Below are 17,865 nucleotides of genomic sequence, written 5' to 3' on the forward strand. Positions count from 1 at the left end.
AGCATTTGCGTAACTAAAGCAAATAAGGGATGTAAAATCCCGCTAAAGAGTATCCCTTCTTGGGAGAGAGAGAGAGAGAGAGAGAGAGAGAGAGAGAGAGAGAAGCCTAAAATCTAAGATGAATAAAAGAAATCAGTAATTGTTCAATTATTATGCACTAATACACGCCCATCATTTGGTTTTCATAATCTATTGACTTGTGGATGTGGTTCCAACCTAATTTCTGTAATTGTACACAATAACCAATTAAGTCACCAATTCACATCTGCACCTAATAAGTTTTTTCCGAGCAGGGTCTATAAAATCAGTAATTCTATATACCATGCTCATAAATTTTGCTAATTAGATCACTCCAAGTAGCATAGACAGAACACGAGAAAACAATCAACAACATTGATCTCCCCATCCATGTTGAAAACATTTATGGATATAGTCATTAACATTATCAACCAACCAAGATGATACTGAAAGGAACAAGTATTCCACACCTGTTAAGAGTAACAAAATTCACTATAGAATTATTATGTTTGTTATAGCTGTTCATGTTCATGAAGAACAACAAAAAGAAAACTCATTTGAAAGTGGAATAAAGAGCAAAAGAAAATAATATGTAAAATGTCATCTAATGCCAATAAAACACTCAGCTCTGTATTCACAACCAGCCAAAGAGGCAGCGATTAAGCATTCAAAGTATTTTGAAACCCCCCCCCCCCCCCCCCCCCCACAAAAAGAAAAGGCGTGTGCGGTACATGACCTACTGACATCAAGTTCTTTCTGGTGGAAGAGTATAATGTCCCAACTGTTCTGGAAGATTATTTAAACTTCTCATGTTCCACCAAAACCTGCCATGATCATGATGTTTACTTTCACTTCTGATGAATTAGTAGAACCAGGATTTTCAGTCAAGAATTGTTCCCAAAATACATCATTGACCCCAGTTGGTCCATTAGTGGGTACATTAGTGGAATTCATAGCTACTAGTTCGTCTGAGTTAGCAGTATCGTTGATGACAGCAGTGTTAGTATTCTGGTCACAGTCCATGTCAATCTCAGAGATCTTGGGCCCAACGGAGACATCATTAGCATTAGGCTCTGTGTAAGACACAACAGGGCTCCCAGCACAACTTGTAGATTCAACCAAGGCTGGAGATGAAGTAAGTCTGTCACATGCTTGACCAACGTTGATCAATATATTTTCCCAGAATGACAGTGTAGAGTCCAACTCCTCCAGCAAATCTTTGTTGAAAGCTAAAAGAGAACTTGCATCTAAATGCTCTTTTTGCAAAATTTGAGAATTTATTTGGGTATTTGCCCTGCTGATGTCTTCATTTAGATAACTGTTTCCCGGAATCCTTCTCTTTCTCTCATGAATATGTGGTTCCGGCATGAGCTCCAAAGCAAGTATAGGTCTCTGCAAAATTTTAGACAAGAAGGACATCATGTTCTTTTGCTTCTGTTCCATGAGCTGAACACTTTCTGTCGTACCCAGCACTTGTAATTCAAATCTTTGCTCCTCCTGTTTATACCTCTGTAGTTCAAAAAGAAGTGCCTCTTTATCGCTCTTCAGCCTCTCAATATCATCCTTGTACCTTCGTCTTTCTGATTCACTTAACTGAGACTCAACAGCACCTTGTCCAGAATGACTATGAACAGGCTTACGTCTATAAATGTTCTTTAGAAGATGTGGCTGCCCTCTGACAAAATCATCATTAGCAAATTCCCATTGTTCAGGATCAATCTTCCTGAATCCCTGCCAAAGGAGTTACATATGCCCAAAATTGTTAGAACATATACTCTTAACAAAGGAGATTACACGTGAACAAAGTTAACACGAAAAAGTAACACAAAGAAAATAAAAAACTAGCTCACATATGTGTTGAGTTGTCTGACAAAGCTGGAAAAGTTATTGTGCTTGAAGTAATTGGGCAGTAGATCCCTTGAAAATTCTGGAGGGTTCCAGACAATGAAGCTTCGGTTATTGCAACTCCATGAAACTATGGCGTTTGTCAAAGGATCATCCACCATCTCGTATGTCTTCGTGAGGAAAGGTGGCAGCGCATTTGAACTGCAAGGTTCATCCATCAAGTAGCAAAATTCAGCCTTGAATTTTTACGCTCAATTGGATTAGTATTCAATGAAGTCGAAACCCTTCCACAAAAGATCACATTCCCTTCCCTCAAGTCCCTGAAAGACCACTTGAAACCAGGTTCAGAGATCCTGAAATGCACCATACACGAAGAAGTCTCGGTTTTTCACTTAAAAATTGGCAAGCGAAATGACATTAGGAATCAAGATTTCCCAACAAAAGTCAAAACCAGAGCCCCAAAATATGAAAATGTCTCAGGTTCATTTGATCCAATCAAAAACCAAAATCCACCCAGACAAACCCCTTCTTTTCTCATATGTTACAACAATTATATAGCCAAAACAACCATACCCCAAGATAAATTCCCAAATTCCTCAAATTTCCTTGGATTCAACCAAGCTCAAGTCTTTTGGCAGCCCCAAATCCCTCTCAAACAAACCAACAAACTTCCTATCAATTCCAAAACCCACGACTTTCCCGTTCAAATTCCTTAACCAACTCAGTCAAAATTCAAGTCTTTTCACAAATAACCAACAATTCCAAGCAAAACTCGTAAACCCTTTATCACCAACAGCCCTGTAAATCAACCCCACAAAGCTAAACCCTTCCAACATTCATCCCAGAAAACAAAAATTCCTCACCATAAATGAAAAAAGTCAACAAATGGGTCATTTTCTTTGAAAATCACTTGCAACACTTAAACCTCAAAGCCGTTAAAACATCAACCAATGTCCCCTTCTTCAAGCAAAAGCATCAAATTTTTTAACAAGAATCTGCATATGCATATATGTATAATCAAATACACATATGCATAAGCAGAGAATTCGTTCTGTCGAACTGTAAGCAAGGTGTTTGAGATTTTACCTGAAAGAGGAAAAGAAAATGATAGACGGTCGCTCAGACAGAGAAACCCAGAAATTTCTCAAAAGGGTCTTCAACGGTCGGTTAAGGTAGGTAGTATGTTTACGGTTTTTTTGGGATCTGCAAGAATTAGCCAATCAAGGTCTGAACCGTCAGGTACAAGATAATGGGTGGGGTTTTCAGTTTTCCAAGTGTTCATGAAAATTGAAATGAGAAGACGGATGAATAGGACTGGGAGTGTAAATTTATAAGGATCAATTTATGAGGATTTTTCTTGTAAGGTTGGAAACATCAGATAAGGATGAACATTTCGTGCAAAACGAACAATTATGACACAATTAATGTTCAACGTCGCATGTCGTAAGAATTGACTTGATACATGGAAAGAAATTTCAGTCCTAGCACGTAGAAATAATAATATAAAGGGTAAATGTTTCGTGCACAGTAAGTATCTATATGCAAAATTTTGTGTCCAAATTTAAATTAAAATGATCTGATATACATTTAATGTATACACACTGACGCAGACAGTGCGGGATAAATTAATCAATAATAAATCGAATTCTGCTATTTTTGGCAAATGAAAGGGTTGAAAAAGTTGATGCACTATTTAAAAGCATTTTGTGTCTCAAATTTGGCACTTCAACTAATTTGCATGTGTTGTCGGAAACTTTTTAGTTGGAGAAAGGTTGGCCAAAATTGGCATTTGGTTTGTTTTTATGCAATCATGAAGTAATTTGTTTCTAACTTTGTTGAAGTGCTTTTGACACCAAAAAAAAAAAAAAAAAGTCTTTGAAATGCTGCAGTTTGATAGTCCCCAGCCACATATGCTAGCACTTCATCTCTTCTTGAGGATAACCAATGCTTTTTTTTTTTTTTGATAAAGAGGATAACCATACTCAATTCACGTGCACGTTTAATATATGCGAAATTCTAATTTTTCTTCACATATTATGAATTTTCCCATTGAAATCAAGAAAATCTGATCATGAAATTGCTAAATGGTTGACAAATGCAATGAAAGCAAGCAATTTGGGGAAAATTTTAAATTGCTCTTAGGATTTTTTTCTTTTTTCAAAGTTCGCGGCATGCAATTTCATGCTAAACATGTAACTGGACGTAACGTACTTTTGAATAATAAAAGATTGAACTTATCAGGTGGTTGTCCGCAGGCCTTATTTATATCTGTAAGCACAAATTTTGTTGCCTGAAATAAAAGACAAGAAAACTTGCACAAATATCAAATTTATTAAATTAAATAATAAGTAGGCTACAATCTCTGAAAATTCTTGAATCAAAGAAATTAATCCCCTGATTCTTTTCTTCGAATAGTTTCAATTGAAGGGCCGAAAAGACTTGTTCTCCAATCGAAAGGGTGTTTCCTACAATTTCGGCGTAGAAAACGATTGATTTGATGATGGCGTCAAACACTTGGAACTTCGAGTCTTCAACACCGATAGCAGGAGGATTTGTTTGACTTGATTTGGACTTGGATTTGAGGAAGAAAGCTCTTGAGGGAATTTGACAGAGTTTTTCCGAATGTTAGGGATTTTTTCTATATCTTTGCCTTGAGGGAAGACCTTTATTTATAGCCAAATTATGTAGGCTAGGTCTTCAAGAAAACCTTCCAGATATCTTCCTGCATTTTGGGTAACTTATAACTCAAGAAACCCATTTAATTTGGGCTTAACTAGTGGGCCAGATGGTCCATGGTGAATTAATAAAGCAATCCATTCACTATAACTTAAATGGACACTATGAATTTAATTTGATTTAATAGCCCATATAATATTGGCCCAATTTGCCAGTCCAAAACATAATGGACTTCTATAATTTAATTTAATTTAATCAAGATCGATTTAATTTAAATAAATCTTGACTAAAATAAATTAAATAAATTTTCTTTGTCTACAAATGCCCCCACTTCAAGACTCAATTGAGACTTGCTTGTCAAGGATTGAAATAGAGACTTGAAGTACTTGATTTCCCTTGAATCACGTGTGGTCTATACCAAGGTGCAATGCGTAGGATCATTACCCAAGTAATTACAATGAATCTGTTGCTTGCAATTAGTCTCGTGCATTTGGGAAACTTCTATGACCATTGCACCGCCCAACATCTAATAATCAAAGCATGGCTATCACTTTGTTCGGTGGAACTCCCCATTTAATATTCACCAGGAAACTTCCACTTTAGAGAGCTGCAACGTGGTGCAAAGATTCGGAAATTACATGCGGCAAACTTGCTAAATCAAATTGATAATTTCCAATTTGTATCTCAAGCTGCTGACTACCAAATCTTGTTCGCGGCACTTGGCAATATGGAATTTGCTAAGTTTCAACACTTCCTAAATCGCAAATGTATTCCCAAAACCAATGTTGGTGACTTCTGAACACCAAATTTCGAGAGCTTCCCAAACTGACTTCCAGCTTTTGAAATTATTCTTGGGAACCAAATTCATGTGATTCCAAAAGTTAAATGATAAACACTGAATTTGGTAGCTGCCCAGAACTTAAAACTTCCTAAATTGATTCATTTAGGCGCCTTGTAGAGCTCCACAAGACATTCTTTTCTCTCCTTTTTTTTTTCCGTCTTGAAGCTGAGCAATTTGGAATTCCTTTGGTAGGGGACTTTTGGAAACGACCAGATCTTGTCTCCCTTTGTTACCACTTTGCTCGATGTCAACCCATCCGATATTGCCAAATCTTGAATGAAATATCAGTAGGAAGCTTAACATTCCAATTACTATAAGCAGTCCCATACACGAACTTCCTTATGTTTCAAGCATAGTTGCTTTTGGAAGTTGAACCCAAGCTATTGGAGTCGTATCATTGCAGCGCCTTGTTAGTTTCCAAAAACAAATTTGTTGCCCGGATGGTAGCCTTGCTGACTCTTAGAATACCAAATGTTCCAAAAGGCTAGTCACGAATCTTTAGGCAACAAAGCTATTGGACACTTTACTCAAGTAAGCATGTATTGCCTCACTTTCCAAGCTTCTCACGTACCTAGCAAAGCATTGAAACCAGAAAGTGCTTAAAACGAACTTGTGGCATGCACGAGCTTCTCGGCCAACGCGCACCCTCCAAATCTTAATTGCTTCCTAATTTGAATACTGCCAAAGTTTTCCAAGCAACCTTGTATAAGATATTAATTTCCTTTCTTCTATATGAAGAGACGCAACCTGCACAACACAACTTGCGAGGTTTTTCAGCTTGCTTGGAGAATTACAATTTGCGAAGTCTTCTAGCTCGTGCCGTTTTCCAGCTTTCTTGAAGAACTACAAGCCGTCAGCTTCACACCAGGTAATCTGGAAACTTTCTTGCTAAGAGATTCAATTTTCTCACGTTTGTCATTGCTGGAATTTTAATTTTTTCCTTGTACTTGTCGCTGCTGACTGGATTAATAACCCACTCTGTCGAATCAAAACTCACTGGATTAAGTCATGAACCAAACTGAAAATTTGCCTCCCAGTGAAACTAGGTGATGGTTTGTTATCTCAAATTGAACGGGCAAACTTTCATGAAATAATCAGTGATTGCTATGCTTGTAGGATTGAAATTTTCAAACTCGGGTTTTATTAGTGTCCCCAAATTGTTGACATCTGAATGCTCTTTTGAAATTTAATGGGTATAGATTGACAATTGAATTCGGGGCCAAGAAACTTTAAGCATCTGATTACTCTCTTGCATGCAAAGTGCACGTGTTTTCTTTCCATTGCTGCATACCATGGCCTTCTTGATTCACGGCCAGGTCCATGCTGCTTCTTTATTCAAATTGCAATTCAAGTAGTTTGCATGCAATTTTGCTGATGGTAATTGACTAGAGCAACACATGCCCGCGCCACGTCTTTTTCTTGAATGTCTATTCTTGCGAAGCAAGGCAAGATTTGTCGTTGATGATGATTTTTTTTTTTTTTTTAAACAAAACTATGGCTGAAATTTTTTTTTTTTTCAGCTGACGTTGGCATAGCTTGTTTGAAGCAAATTGACGTTCCAATTGTGTCCACAATTTTAGGAGCATAGCTCTTGGAGTTCAAAAAGCTAAGGTAATTCACATACCTTATGGCATTTATTTCCTGTCAATGTCTTTTTTTTTTCTTTTTTTTTTTTTTTTTTTTGCCACGAAGGGAGGATCCCTCGTTACAACATACACGGTGGACACTCAATTTGAAGAAGGTGCAACCACAAACTCCCACGAGAGCCATATTATGGCTTGAGGAGTACATGAAGACGATGCAACCAAGAAATTTGAAGAAGGTGCAACCGCAAACTCCCACGAGAGCTATATTATGGCTTGAGGAGTACATGAAGGAGGTGTGACCACTCAATTTGAAAAAGGTGCAACCGCAAACTCCCACGAGAGCCGTATTATGGCTTGAGGAGTACAAAAGAAATGGCGCAACCAAAATTTGAAGAAGGCGCAACCGCAAACTCCCACGAGAGCCATATTATGGCTTGAGGAGTACATGAAGGAGAGTGTGACCACTCAATTTGAAGAAGGCGCAACCGCAAACTCCCACGAGAGCCATATTATGGCTTGAGGAGTACATGAATGAGAGTGTGACCACTCAATTTGAAGAAGGCGCAACCGCAAACTCCCACGAGAGCCATATTATGGCTTGAGGAGTACATGAAGAAGGTGCAACCAAGAAATTTGAAGATGGCGCAATCGCAAACTCCCACGAGAGCCATATTATGGCTTGAGGAGTACATGAAGAAGGTGCAACCAAGAAATTTGAAGATGGCGCAACCGCAAACTCCCACGAGAGCCATATTATGGCTTGAGGAGTACCAAGGAGATGCAATTACCCACTTCAATAAAACTCACCCAAAATTCAAGAAGTCTTTTACTACTTTCAATCCTGCTATTTTAACCAAACTTTCTTTTTCCTTCCTTTTGCTGCAGGTTAGTCTTGATGCAATGGTGGTGTTCAAGGAAGTCGTTTCTTCAAACGAAAAGTATCTCCTTATCACTGACAGTGATGGTGACTCCGGTGACAAAGGAACGAAATTATTGGTGCATCCCCCTATACAAGGAAGTTACTCAGGTAAGTGGCCTTCTCACCAGTACCCAGAGTTAAAGGATTGGTCACTCGAACTTCCTCAAGATGATGGCACGAAAGTTCACTCCTTGAAATCCCTTATTCATGATAAGGAGCCAAGGACAACTCCTTTTCAAACCCTTGGCAAGCGGATCATAGATGGAGATACGCACTGGGGTCCTTCCTTAAGACTTAGTGGTGCATTCAGTTACATCGAGAATTACTGGGAGTGGTTGGAGGATATCCTCGGCAGGAGCAAACAAGTGCTCCGTGAAAATTGCTTGTTTGATGCCTTATATGCTTCGCTTTTCACATATGATAGGAACCTCCATGTACTTAGAGCATTCTGCGAGGCGTGGTGTCCGGACACTAATACCTTGCATACATCTGTTGGAGAACTGTCTCTCTCACTTTGGGACTTGCACAAGTTAGGGGGACTTCCAATCATCGGGGGTATCTATGAAGAGGTAATCCCATGCGCGGAGGAGCTAACTGGGGTTAATGAAAAGAAATTAAGGCATATTCCACAAAGTTGTGAGTATCTGTTTGCAGCCTTACATCATCTCCAACGTGGGGAATCCAACAAAGCTGGAGTTTCTGCTGACCAATGGATTAATTTCTGGTTTAAAGGCAAAACCAGGTACTCAAAGCCAAAGCAGAGAAGGATAAAGAGGGCATCTCGTGCTCAAGCAACCCAAAATCCGGATGGCAAAATTGGACACCCGCGCAAATTTTCAAGTCAAGACAATGGTGTATTTAATACCATCGGAGTTAAACTTCATTTGCGGGAAGAGAGTTATCTTGCAGCATTTATATCTTGCTGGCTCTGTGTCTTTGTTTTACCAGATGAGGACCCCCATTATATTAGACCATCTACTTTCAAAATGGCTAGTATGATGGCTGCCGGTCGTAAGACTTGCCTTGCTGTTCCTGTCCTGCTAAACATATACCGTGGGCTTGATAAAATTTCAAATTCAGCTACCCCAGGGTGTGCACGTGCGGCTTTTCCGGTGCACTACGTATATGCTTGGTTAGCGAGTTATTTCTCCACCCATTATTTGACTCCAAATACCATGCCTGGACCCACCATGACCAACTATTCTGGAGAGGGTGGCGCACGATACTTTGATGAAAATAGTGCTCGCGACCTCATTCATCAGGGAGATAAAGTAACTTGGGGAATCACTTCTCTTGTGAAGAATCGTAATGAACTCTTTATTGACGATGGCAAACTAGCAAATCTCGAACTAAGTTATTTTGTAAGCGCCTGCTCAAATTACTTAGTTTTGCATGCTGAAGGGGATTTCCTTGTTGAGCCATATAGTCCATATAGATTCGCGCGGCAATTCGGGTTTTATCAAGTTCCTCCACAGGAACTCGGGGCAGATGTGCGTTCCACAAATTACGACTTGAGTCGAATACTCTGGCGCACTGCCATTCGTAGTAAAACAGAGTCAAAGATACTTTTTCCTAGCTATCCCTTGAATGCTAGCAAGCACACATCTTCAGGCTTTCAAACATGGTGGTCTGCGGTACATGATGATTACCTCCTCAAAGGGCGTGATACTTTGATTAAGAGTGTCCAATCAAGTGGGGAGCAGAAGAGGTCAAAAGGGAAGGAACTTGCAAACCCGAACAATCTCTCCAAAGTTGATAACAGTCTTGAGATGAAGCAAAAGACTGTGAGAAAAGAGAAGGAAGTTTTGAAGAGTTCAAACAACAAGGTTGCTACCCTTGAGGACCTTACCCCTAATGAACAATTTTCGAAGGGTACTTCAGTTCGTCTTCCCTCAAAAATTGTGAAAGCCATTGATCATGATTCTTGCAATTCACATGAGAAGAAGAGGAGCGAGCCTTTTGATGAGGAGGATGAGCAATCCACTAGCACGGACCAGCATTGGAAGCGCAAGAAGTCCAAGGTAATGACTTTCCCTTTGGATGATATTGGTTTAGATCCTAAGGAACTCTTTAAAGACATTCCGGATATATCTGTGCCTGGTATAAGCCGTGTCAATATTGTAAGGACCCCCTTGCCTTCTTTAATTTAGCATTTGAAATCTACTTGTCAATTTCATATTCATGATTTGTCTCATAACGTTTTCCTTACAGTTGGATGATCAAGACTTTATCTTCATTGATGATGGAGAACCAAGTCAAGTATCAGTTGAAGGACCTACTGCATTTGAACTTTTGGCCAAACAAGTGATCAGTTCTACCCAACAAATGGGTGCTAGCGAGAATTCCAAAAAGGCAGTAGATGATGAAAATGTGACTCAGCAAATCATGGCACAGAAGGCGGAGCACATGACTCCATCGGCCAAAAGGAAACTCAAAGTCTTTGATCCACCATCGTGGCCAAGGGCACCTCGAGTATCTGAATTTTGCCCCCAAAATGTGATCTCAACATGCCGTCGAGACTACATCCAAATGTTGTGGAATAACTTGAGGGTGATGATATCTCAAACAGCCTTGGAGCCCATGCCAACTCTTGAAATAAAAGCCAACGAGATCATGGAGGAAATGCAAAGCTTCAATGCCACGGATATCTCAAATTTGCAAGGCCTTTTAAAGGCTTTCTTTGCAAATGCAGCTCGTTACGTTGCAGTGAAATCTTCTCTCTCAAATAAAATTCCAGCCGAATCATATGATGAGTTGCTTTCTACTGCCACCCAACATCTTAGAGATGCTTAGAGTAAGGAGAGACAACAGGCGGAGAAGATCTCAACACACATGTTGAAGCTTAAGGAACTCGATCGCGAGGAAGTAGAGTTGAGGAATCGACTTGAGTTCTTGGGTGCTCACAGGAAGGAGACGCTTTCACTGTTACGAGAAGAGCAAGATGATCTTACCCGAGTGCAAGGCGTGATGGTCGACTTACAAAACGAAGTTCGAAAGATTGAGAATTCCCCGCCCCTACTTGCTGAGGAGAGTCAAACTTTGGACAAGATGCAAGCGTTACTTGAAAGCAACCGAAAGGAGCTGTCGTCATTTGAATTCTAGGAATAGTTGCAATTTTTTTTACTTTGTTTCAAATTTCATCTTTTGTTACCTGCTCAAAGCGTGTAGCTATGAGCACGAACATTTCATAATGAAGCTCGTTCTCTCTTTTTCACATTCTTGCAGACGTCCCCGTTTTTCTTATTCTTTCAATAGCCACCCTTTTAAGCTATTATCTGCAATACAAACAATTCCATCTTTGCATAATTTTGATCACACTTGAAAAGGTAATTATCCAAATAATTTAGTAATCTGAATAATACACTTTCAAGTATATGTCACAAAATAATTCGAACTGTCTTAAAGAGAACCGCTCTTTTTTTTTTTTTTTTTTTTTGCAACAAGAGAATCATCAGGACAAAGAATTTAGTTTTATATGATTGTAACTGAACTTAGAAGTTGCCCTCTAAGCTGCCTACGTATCCCAACAGGGAATCAAGTCACACGTAGTTCCTACCATTCACAGTTTAAACTCTTGCGGGTCAGGAGTATCCTTTTGTTTACCACCTTAGATTTGGTGGAGTGTTTCAGCAGTTTAACCACGTGCTACACTATTGGTGGTTGTTATCCACAGTTTTAGCTCATGCGGGTCTGGAGCAACAGGCAGTTTAGACTCATGCGTCGTGGAGTACTTCACTTTTTTTTTTATGGCATGTATAGCTTCACGAATTTCCCATTTATAGGACCAACTTTCACGCCATCTTTGTCCACCAATTTGTACGCACCATTTGTGTAGACTTCTCGAACAATGTACGGCCCATCCCATTTAGAGACGAATTTGTCTTTAGTGCGATGAGTCATAACTATTGGCCTTCGAACGGCAAGTACCATGTCCCCGACTTGAAAGGAGCGACGTCGAACTTTCTTATTAAAAACTCTAGAGAGACGGGCTTGATAGCACTCCAGATTTTGTTGGGCCTCCAATCTCTTCTCATCCAAAGCTTCCAATTCTTCAAGGCGCAGGCGAACATTTTCTTCCTCCGTGAGCCCTTCTTGGATAGCGATTCTCAAAGAAGGAATTTGTTGCTCAAGGGGCAGAACAGCTTCTACACCATAGACCAAGGCATATGGTGTGGCTTGCGTCGGAGTTCGGTATGTGGTGCGATAGGCCCAAAGAGTTTCGCCTATCCTTTCGTGCCAATCCTTCTTTGACTTTGCCACCACTTTCTTCAACAAGTTACATAAAGTTTTGTTGAATGCCTCTGCGAGACCATTGGCGGGGGCATTATACATGGAGGACTTGCGTTGCTTGAGATTAAATTTCTCACATAGCTTATCCATCAAGCCATTGGAGAAGGATTTTCCATTATCAGTGATAATGTACCGGGGAACCCCATAACGGTAAATAATATTCACACGAATAAAATTCACCACATCTTCCTTTCTAACTTGCTTGAGCGGTATGGCTTCAGCCCACTTAGAAAAGTAGTCGGTCCCAGCCAATATATATAAGTGTTGACCGGACGACTTTGGTAATGGCCCCACAACATCAAGGCCCCAAGCATCAAAAGGCCAAGAAGCAACGGTCGGGTGTAACGGCTCGGGTGGTTGATGAATGTAATTTGCATGAAACTGGCAAGCTTGACATTTTTGAGCATATTCCATGCAATCTTTGACCATGGTAGGCCAATAGTAGCCCATCCTTTTAATCCGAAAATGTAACTTGGGACCGGATTGATGTGCTCTACATATTCCAGAATGTGCCTCGTGCATCGCCCGATATGCCTCGTCTTCGTTCAGACAGCGCAACAGTACACCTTCAAATGATTTTCGGTACAGCGTGTCCTTGTACAAGATAAAACGAGGGACTCGACGACGAATGTCAGTTCTTCTACGTTGCTCTTCAGGTAATTTTTGATACTTGAGATAATCAACGAGGGGTTGTCTCCAATCTTCTTTGTCAATTTCATAGGTTGAGACCACATGAGCGTCGCCTCCTTCAATATTTTCATCATCAATCAGTGATGGAACTACCCACTTTCGGCACACACGGACTTGTATCTCATGATCCGGCATGGTAAGTGAAGAGGCTAGCGCAGCTAATGCATCAGCTTGCTTATTTTCCCTTCTAGGAACATGCTTAATACTTGCACCTCCAAGCCGCCTCATTAGTTGCGTTGCATATTTGTGATACGGAATTAACTCGGACTTTTTGACTTCATAACTTCCCAAGAGTTGGTTAACCACTAATTGAGAGTCACCATAGATTTGAATGTCCAACTGTTCCATATCAACAACTATTTCAAGTCCGAGTATGAGAGCTTGGTACTCAGCGACATTGTTTGAACAATGATGATTTAGAGTAAAGGAATATAGCAATATCCCTCCATCAGGAGTCACGAATACAATCCCTGCTCCAGCTCCATGACGATGGGCCGCACCATCAAAATACATCTTCCATGGTGGACGAATCTCGATAAGGAGTACATCCTCATCCGGTAAGTCATCACTTAGTTCCCATTCAGCAGGTATCGGGTGATCAGCAAGAAAATCTGCCAGAACTTGTCCCTTCACAGCTTTTTGAGGCACATAAATAATTTCAAACTGTTGTAGTTGAAGATACCATCTAGCTAGACGGTCGGACAACACTGGTCTACTCATCACATATTTTATGGGATTCGCCCTGGAAATGAGCCTCACACTATGCGCTTGAAAGTAGTGCTTTAACTTCTGTATTGCAAAAATAAGGGCTAAGCACAACTTTTCAATTGGCGAGTAATTTAGTTCGTTGGGAGTCATCATTCTGCTTAAATAATAAAGGGCAACCTCCTTTCCTTCATTATTTTCTTGAGCGAGCAATGCCCCCATCGATCGTTCTTGGGCAGCAATATAAAGGAGTAAGGGCTTTCCATGAATAGGTGCAGCCAACACAGGTGCTTTCATAAGATAAGACTTAATGCTATTGAATGCATTACTACATGTCTCATCCCATTGAAATGGCACATCTTTCTTCATCAAGCGACTAAATGGCTGACACCTTCCTGCTAAATTTGAGATAAATCTCCGCAGATAAGCTAATCGCCCTTGAAGACTTTTCAATTCATGAATGTCACGAGGTTCAGGCATCCTCAATATAGCATCAATTTTGGCCTGATCAATTTCAATACCTCGATGGCGAACCACAAAACCAAGAAATTTCCCCGACGTGACTCCAAATGCACACTTGAGAGGGTTCATTTTGAGTTGATACCTTCTCAATCGATCAAATACTTGTCTCAAGTCCTCCAAGTGATTACTTCTTTTCTTTGATTTTACAACTAAATCATCCACATAACACTCGATATTCTTATGAAGCATGTCGTCAAAGATACTTTGCATTGCTCTTTGATATGTGGCACCCGCATTTTTGAGACCAAAGGGCATCACTTTATAACAATAAATACCCTTAGGAGTACGAAATGCAGTGAGCTCCTCATCCTCCGGTGCCAATCGAATTTGATTATATCCAGAAGAGCCATCCATAAATGACAGAACTTCATGCCCAGTAGTTGCATCAATCATGAGTTCAGTGATCGGTAAAGGAAAGTCATCTTTGGGACAAGCATTGTTAACATCCCTGAAATCGACGCAGATGCGGATTTGTCCATTTTTCTTTCGCACAGGCACGATACTCGAAATCCATGTGGGATATTTAACTTCACGAATAAACCCGGCTTCAATGAGTTTATTGACTTCCATTTCGATCAACGGAATCAAATCAGGTCTAAATCGCCGTTGTGCTTGTTTCACAGGTCGAACTCCCTTTTTAACAGCCAAATGGTGGACGGCCACTTTTGGATTTAAACCCGGCATTTCTTTATAAGTCCATGCAAAAACATCTTGATACTCCCGCAAGAGTTCAACATATGCCTTCTCTTCGTCAGGACTCAGTGAAGCACTTATGTATATTGGACGCGGGTCCTCTGAAGTACCAAGATTGATCTCCTTTAGATCATCCACAGTAGCCTTAACACCTTCCTCCAATTCAGGTGGAGCGTCTTCAGCATCTTCTTCTTCTTCAGGCGAGTCACCGTCAATTATGGTTATATGGTTGCATGAAGCAACACTCCCTTCATCATCCTCTTTTGGTCTTGTGTACACCACGGTATACTCCCTGACCCTCAATTCAGTCCCACACTTTATTACAAGGTCTGTGCATCTTCTCATTCTCGAAGGAATGATACTGCCAAATTTATGAGGACAATCAGAAGGTTCTTCAAGACTTTGCAATGACTTTGCCATTTTTCCTTTACTCTTATGAGAGTTTTGAGATTTTTGTCTTTTTTGTGGTCCTAATCTCTTAAAAACAGATACCCGTGGAATTTTATTTTCCTTTTCGTGAAAAGCTTGAGATTTACCAACTATTTGAGAAGACTCATCCTTCACAGCAATATATTGGCTACTAACTCTATTGATCTTGATGCGGATTGGTGTAGGAGAGGAGTAGCCAAGGCCAAATTTGGGATTTTCAACGGCGTATCCTTTTTCCTTCAACATCTTTTGGGTAGGATTCAACCCATGAATCATGTCACTGGTAGATTGACGGGATGGAACATTTAACACCGCAGATTCTTTGAGATCGTATCCAGCCTTAGCGAGAAGCTTATAAGCGATAGGATCAAAACCTTCTTTAGTTCTTGACTTTGGTATGGTCTCTTGTTCAACTTCAGATTCTTTGGTTAAAAAGTTAGACCTTTTAAGTTGAGAAGATGACGCCTTTTTTGTATCAAGATGAGCTACCGGAAGAGTCAAATCTTTTAGAGTTTCATACTGAATTGCAGGTGACTGTCCCTGTTCCATTCTTGATTTGGGAGGGCAGCGAAAGACAACTGATTCATTGTTTGGCAATGAAACATCAGTTTCTTCATGAACTTCCTCTTTTGATTTCGAAGTCATCACTTTCTCCCCTTTTGCATTTGGAGATTCGGGGTTCTGAATTTTATCCCCAGATAGAGGTTGTTCAGTTTTATCCTTCGCAATGTGCCTTTTGATGTAAAATTTGGCATCGGCGATATATGCTTCCGCCTCAGTGAAAGGATTATCATCAGCTTTCACACTTCTTGCCACCCCGTTTTGACAGTACTTGAAGCATTGATGAAGAGTTGAAGGTACAACTCCATTTTCATGAATCCAGGGCCTTCCCAACAATACATTGTATGTTGTTTTAGCATCTATCACATACAATAGTGCTCTGGACGTCATGTCATCAATGATTATCTCCAAATTTAGTGACCCAAGAGCTCTTTGCCCTCCTTGATTGAAGCCTTGAATCATCAGTCGGCTATTGGAGAGTTCATCAACCGGGATACCAAGCTCCTTCAGAGTTTTTAAAGGGAGAATATTGACTGCGGAACCTCCATCTATCAACATTCTATTCACTTTTTGCTCTTTTGCATAACCAGTCACAAACAAAGGACGGTTATGTGGCATTGACCCAAGCAACAAGTCTTCACTAGTAAAAGTGATACTTGTGACATTCACCTCTTCATTGCTGGTAGACACACGACCTTCTTCATTGCCGGTGGACGCACGGGCCATCTCACAGAGAGATTCACAAGTATTATCTTTTTGTTCCTCGATATGATCTACTTGCGTTGTGTGACTTGCGACCACATCAACATCAAAGAATTCCTTTGGCAAAAACTCTTTTAAAGTAATAGGAGTTCGCGACTTTTGCTTGAAGATTCGGCCTCCTTGAAGATTATGATAATCATTAGTTTTCTTTACGTCATTCTCTTTCCCCTTCCAAATCACCATACTTCTTGTTAAGACCTTGCTCGCCCTACTAGATGGACAAGACTTCCGCCTCCTTTTTTGCGTGACTAGAGTCCATCCTTCATCATCCGCATCAGACTGTAGCGCCTTTTCATCTTCATATACATGTTCCTGAAGAGTTGAAGGAGCACCTTCTTGTTTGATTTCTATAGGATCAAGTGATCCAAACTGAATTATTGGCAATACAGGCACCATGACCCTTTTATCCTCCACGGACTGCAGGGAACCAATGGACGTTTGATTCACACTCGCCTTGTCTTCTTCAAGGAGAATTTTTCCCTGTCTTGCCAACTCCATTACTTTGTCTTTGAAGACAAAGCATTTTTGAATGGGATGCCCGACCAATCGGTGATACTTACAGTAATTTGGATCGTCAGTGTTCCTGGCCTCATCAGGTCGCTTCATCTCAGGAAGCGTGATCAAGTTTATACCTAACAGATCGTCGAACATACCAGGGACATCAGAATCAAGGAAAGGGTACTCCTTATCCTGCATCTCCTTGAGAGTTGGTTTCCTCTTTCCTTGTTCTTGATGTGCATTGATCTTGCTATCTTCTCTCCTGGCAGTTTTGGGAACAACCTTAAAGGGCGTTACACTTGTAGCCATAGCCTCCTTTTTTTCATTTTTAAATGGTGGCTTGCCCCCTTTCCTCGCTTCTTGTCTCTCTTTGGCCTTGTAAGGGTCAGGAACTGGCGGTTCTTGTCCATCAAGATTAATCTCCAACTTATGGGCTTTTGTGGACAATTCATCAAATGTTTCTGGTTGTACACCTTGTAAGATGTATCTGAGTCCCCAGTGCATACCTTGAATGCACATCTCGATCGCGGAAGATTCAGAAATTCGATCTTTGCAATTTAAGCTTAGATTCCTCCAACGGTCGATAAAATCAATGACAGGTTCACTCTTCCATTGACGTGTATTAGAGAGTTCAGTCATGCTGACAGTTCTCTTTGTGCTATAGAAGCGACTAAGAAACTCATGCTCTAACTGCTTCCAACTGTCAATGGTTCCAGACTCCAGATCTGTATACCAATCAAAGGCATTACCCTTCAAAGAGCGAACAAATTGCTTAACGAGCAAGTCACCATCAGTGCCCGCATTGTTGCAGGTTTCCACAAAGTGTGCAA

The 17,865-nt window shown here is 40.4% G+C and overlaps 1 protein-coding gene across 3 annotated transcripts; it reads right to left on the reverse strand.

Annotated features, from left to right (window-relative positions):
• Positions 1–491: 491 nt before the first annotated feature.
• Positions 492–3,338, reverse strand: LOC140036696 (heat stress transcription factor A-4c-like). 3 transcript variants are annotated; one of them, XM_072079132.1, is made up of 3 exons: positions 2,950–3,338; positions 1,869–2,064; positions 492–1,749 (listed from the first exon to the last, which is right to left on the reverse strand). In XM_072079132.1, exons 2-3 carry the CDS (start codon positions 2,022–2,024, stop codon positions 826–828), a joined length of 1,080 nt encoding a protein of 359 aa, XP_071935233.1. In that variant the 5' UTR covers positions 2,025–2,064; positions 2,950–3,338; the 3' UTR covers positions 492–825. The 3 variants fall into 3 exon arrangements, with proteins under 3 accessions (XP_071935233.1, XP_071935232.1, XP_071935231.1); XM_072079131.1 differs by having other exon boundaries at positions 1,869–2,183; XM_072079130.1 differs by having other exon boundaries at positions 1,869–2,216; positions 2,950–3,337.
• Positions 3,339–17,865: the final 14,527 nt, after the last annotated feature.

This window comes from Coffea arabica, chromosome 2e (genome assembly GCF_036785885.1).
Source record: "Coffea arabica cultivar ET-39 chromosome 2e, Coffea Arabica ET-39 HiFi, whole genome shotgun sequence".
Classification (NCBI taxonomy): domain Eukaryota; kingdom Viridiplantae; phylum Streptophyta; class Magnoliopsida; order Gentianales; family Rubiaceae; genus Coffea; species Coffea arabica.